This window comes from Orycteropus afer, unplaced genomic scaffold, assembly GCF_000298275.1.
Source record: "Orycteropus afer afer isolate SDZICR_OR568_19922 unplaced genomic scaffold, OryAfe1.0 scaffold00044, whole genome shotgun sequence".
NCBI classification, from domain to species: Eukaryota; Metazoa; Chordata; class Mammalia; order Tubulidentata; family Orycteropodidae; genus Orycteropus; species Orycteropus afer.
The window spans coordinates 489,428-491,917 of record NW_006921631.1 but is presented as its reverse complement, the minus strand read 5'-3'; the positions used below and the strand labels follow the sequence as shown (position 1 = coordinate 491,917).

Here is a 2,490-nt window from a genome sequence, read left to right as displayed (position 1 = left end):
AAGGGCAAAGACCCTGACTTAAGTTAGCTAATAAACTGTCCTATTGCATTTGCATTGGCGTGGGTTGGCGTCTTCTTCTCTTCCGAAATTCTCCTTTACAGCCTGGGCACAACAGTTGTTCCTCTGATACATGGATCATCCCTTTCAGTATGTATGTAGATTAAAATCTTAATTTTCAAAAAGATTTCTTGAAGTGTGCAGTTCCATTGTTATTCTATTCCGTTATTTTGACTTTCTTCCTTAGAGAAATACATTATACATTTGTTCTTTTTATTGAAGTTTTATAATTTGTATAGAGAACTTCTATCCCCCAAAATAAACTTTTTTGAAAAAATGGAGTATTTTCCACTGTCCATAAATGTACAGGTTTATTCTTATCCTAATAAATAATTTGTAGTATTAGTCACTCACAATGTGAGCTCTGGTAGCATAGTGCCTAAGGTGCTTGACTGCTAACCAGAAGTCTGGAGATTCAAACCCACCAGCCACTCCTAGGAAGGAAGGTTGGGCAATCTACTTCCTTAGCGATACCACCCCAGAAACCCAAGGAGGGGTCGCTATGAGTCGGTCTGACTCCACAGCACATGACAACAACAGCAAAGTCATTCACATAAATATGCTTACTACTGATGCTTATTTATGAGTAAATTGCTTGCTTGCTAATTCTGAGAAGAACTGAATTTTCATGTTCAAGAAATGTCTTGGTTAGAAGTGACCAGAAAACAGGAAACTCTTGTTGACCTGACCCTTCTCTTCCAGGTGTCTAAGATTGTGGATACTATTTACAAGAAATTGTGTGGAAATTGTACTTACTTTATGAATCATGCCATGTTGCGGGTCATTACTTTGTTAACACGTACTTCACCAAAGAAAGTCATCTTTCAACTTATGGACTACCCAGTCCCAGCAGACAAGTAAGACCCCCTCAACTTTTTACTGAGGGTTTCTAGAGGTCCCAGAGTCAGGTAGACTGGTCTCAAAACTTGGTCTACCATGTTTAGACCTTACTTTCTTTCTTTAAAAGATCTGTTTTCCTATCCCATAAAATTAACAAAAAACTTAAGTGAGTAGGTCCTCAATAAATGATCATCATCACTATTATTTATATGAGGCTTTAAATTGTGTTCTGCTACATATCTATAGGGGGAAAAAAAAGACCTGGTGATCGGTTCCTATAAAGATTACAGCCTAGGAAGGTCTTTATGAGTCAGAATCAACTCCACGGCACAACGGCAACTTATCTCATAGGAACAAATCTCTCCTCAAAATGATAATGGATTTTTCTTCCCCTAAATGAATTTACTTGTTTTTCTTGAAGAAAATAATAGTGTGTTTTTCTCACTTATTAAGGATAAACGTAAGATATTTCCACCCAACCAAAAAAGTAATGGAACATTAAAAATTCCCAAATATAATTGGGAGTCTCCTATCCTTACTGTTTATCTTAAATTCATGATCAATGATCACAAGAAATGTTTAGTAAGAAAAAAACATGCTGGATGTGAGCATACTGGACAATATGATCTAACAGATACATAATAAGAGCTTAGCAAATGACATTACTCTATTTAGTACATTGGAAAGAAAGGCTTTCCTGTACAGGAGCTCTGGTGGTGTAGTGGTTAAGGCATTTGGCTGCTTACTTAAAGTTTGGTGGAAGAAGGATGAGGCAGTCTGCTTCCATACAGATTTATAGCTTTGGAAACCCAATGAGAGTTGCTATGAGTCAGAATCAATTCAGTGGCAACAAGGTTTTTTTTTTTTTTTTTTGGGGGGGGGAGGGTAGTGTAGTGCCTCAGGCTGGCAGTTCACACCCATCAGCCACTCCTCAGAAGGAAGGTTGGGCAATCTACTCAGATACCCAAGGAGGGGTCGCTATGAGTCAAGTCTGACTTGAGGGCATAAAACTCATAAAACTTAGTAGTACAAATGGCAGGAAGTGATTGATGGAAAGAATTTAGGCTTTGGAAACAAAGATATCTGGGTCTATCCCAACTTTGACTCTGATGTTCTGTGGGACATTATGCAGTTAACATAAACTCTTTGATCCTCAACTAGGAGCTTTTGTGGAGTAGTGCTTAAGGCACTTGACTGGCAACCAGAAGGGAAGGCTGGCGGTTCAAACTCACCAGCCACTCCTCAGGAGGCAGGTTGGACAATCTACTCCTGTAGTGATACTGCTTCAGAAACCCAAGGAGGGGTTGCTATGAGTCAGATCCGACTCGACAGCAGTGAGTTTGGTTTGGTTTTGGTATCTCAGAAGCTATTATAAGGGTTAAATGAATTGCTGTCAACAAAAGGATGTTAAAATCAACCAAGTGCTAATCAAATTAAATAACTTCATTTTTCTGTTGTTGTTGTTGTTATGTGCCGTCGAGTCAAACCCGACTCATAGCGACCCCTCCTTGGTTTCCGAGGCAGTATCACTACGGAAGTAGGATTGCCCAACCTTCCTTCCGAGGAGTGGCTGGTGGGTTTGAACCGCCAGCC

General features: G+C 39.5%; 1 protein-coding gene across 1 annotated transcript in view; it reads left to right on the top strand.

Moving 5' to 3' along the window:
• The window catches only part of MROH9 (maestro heat like repeat family member 9), a 160,045-nt gene that overhangs the window by 72,881 nt on the left and 84,674 nt on the right, over positions 1-2,490 (top strand). The window contains exon 9 of the mRNA XM_007937776.1: positions 760-914. Within this exon, the coding sequence (XP_007935967.1) occupies positions 760-914 (155 nt within the window). The remainder of the gene's footprint in view (positions 1-759; positions 915-2,490) is intronic.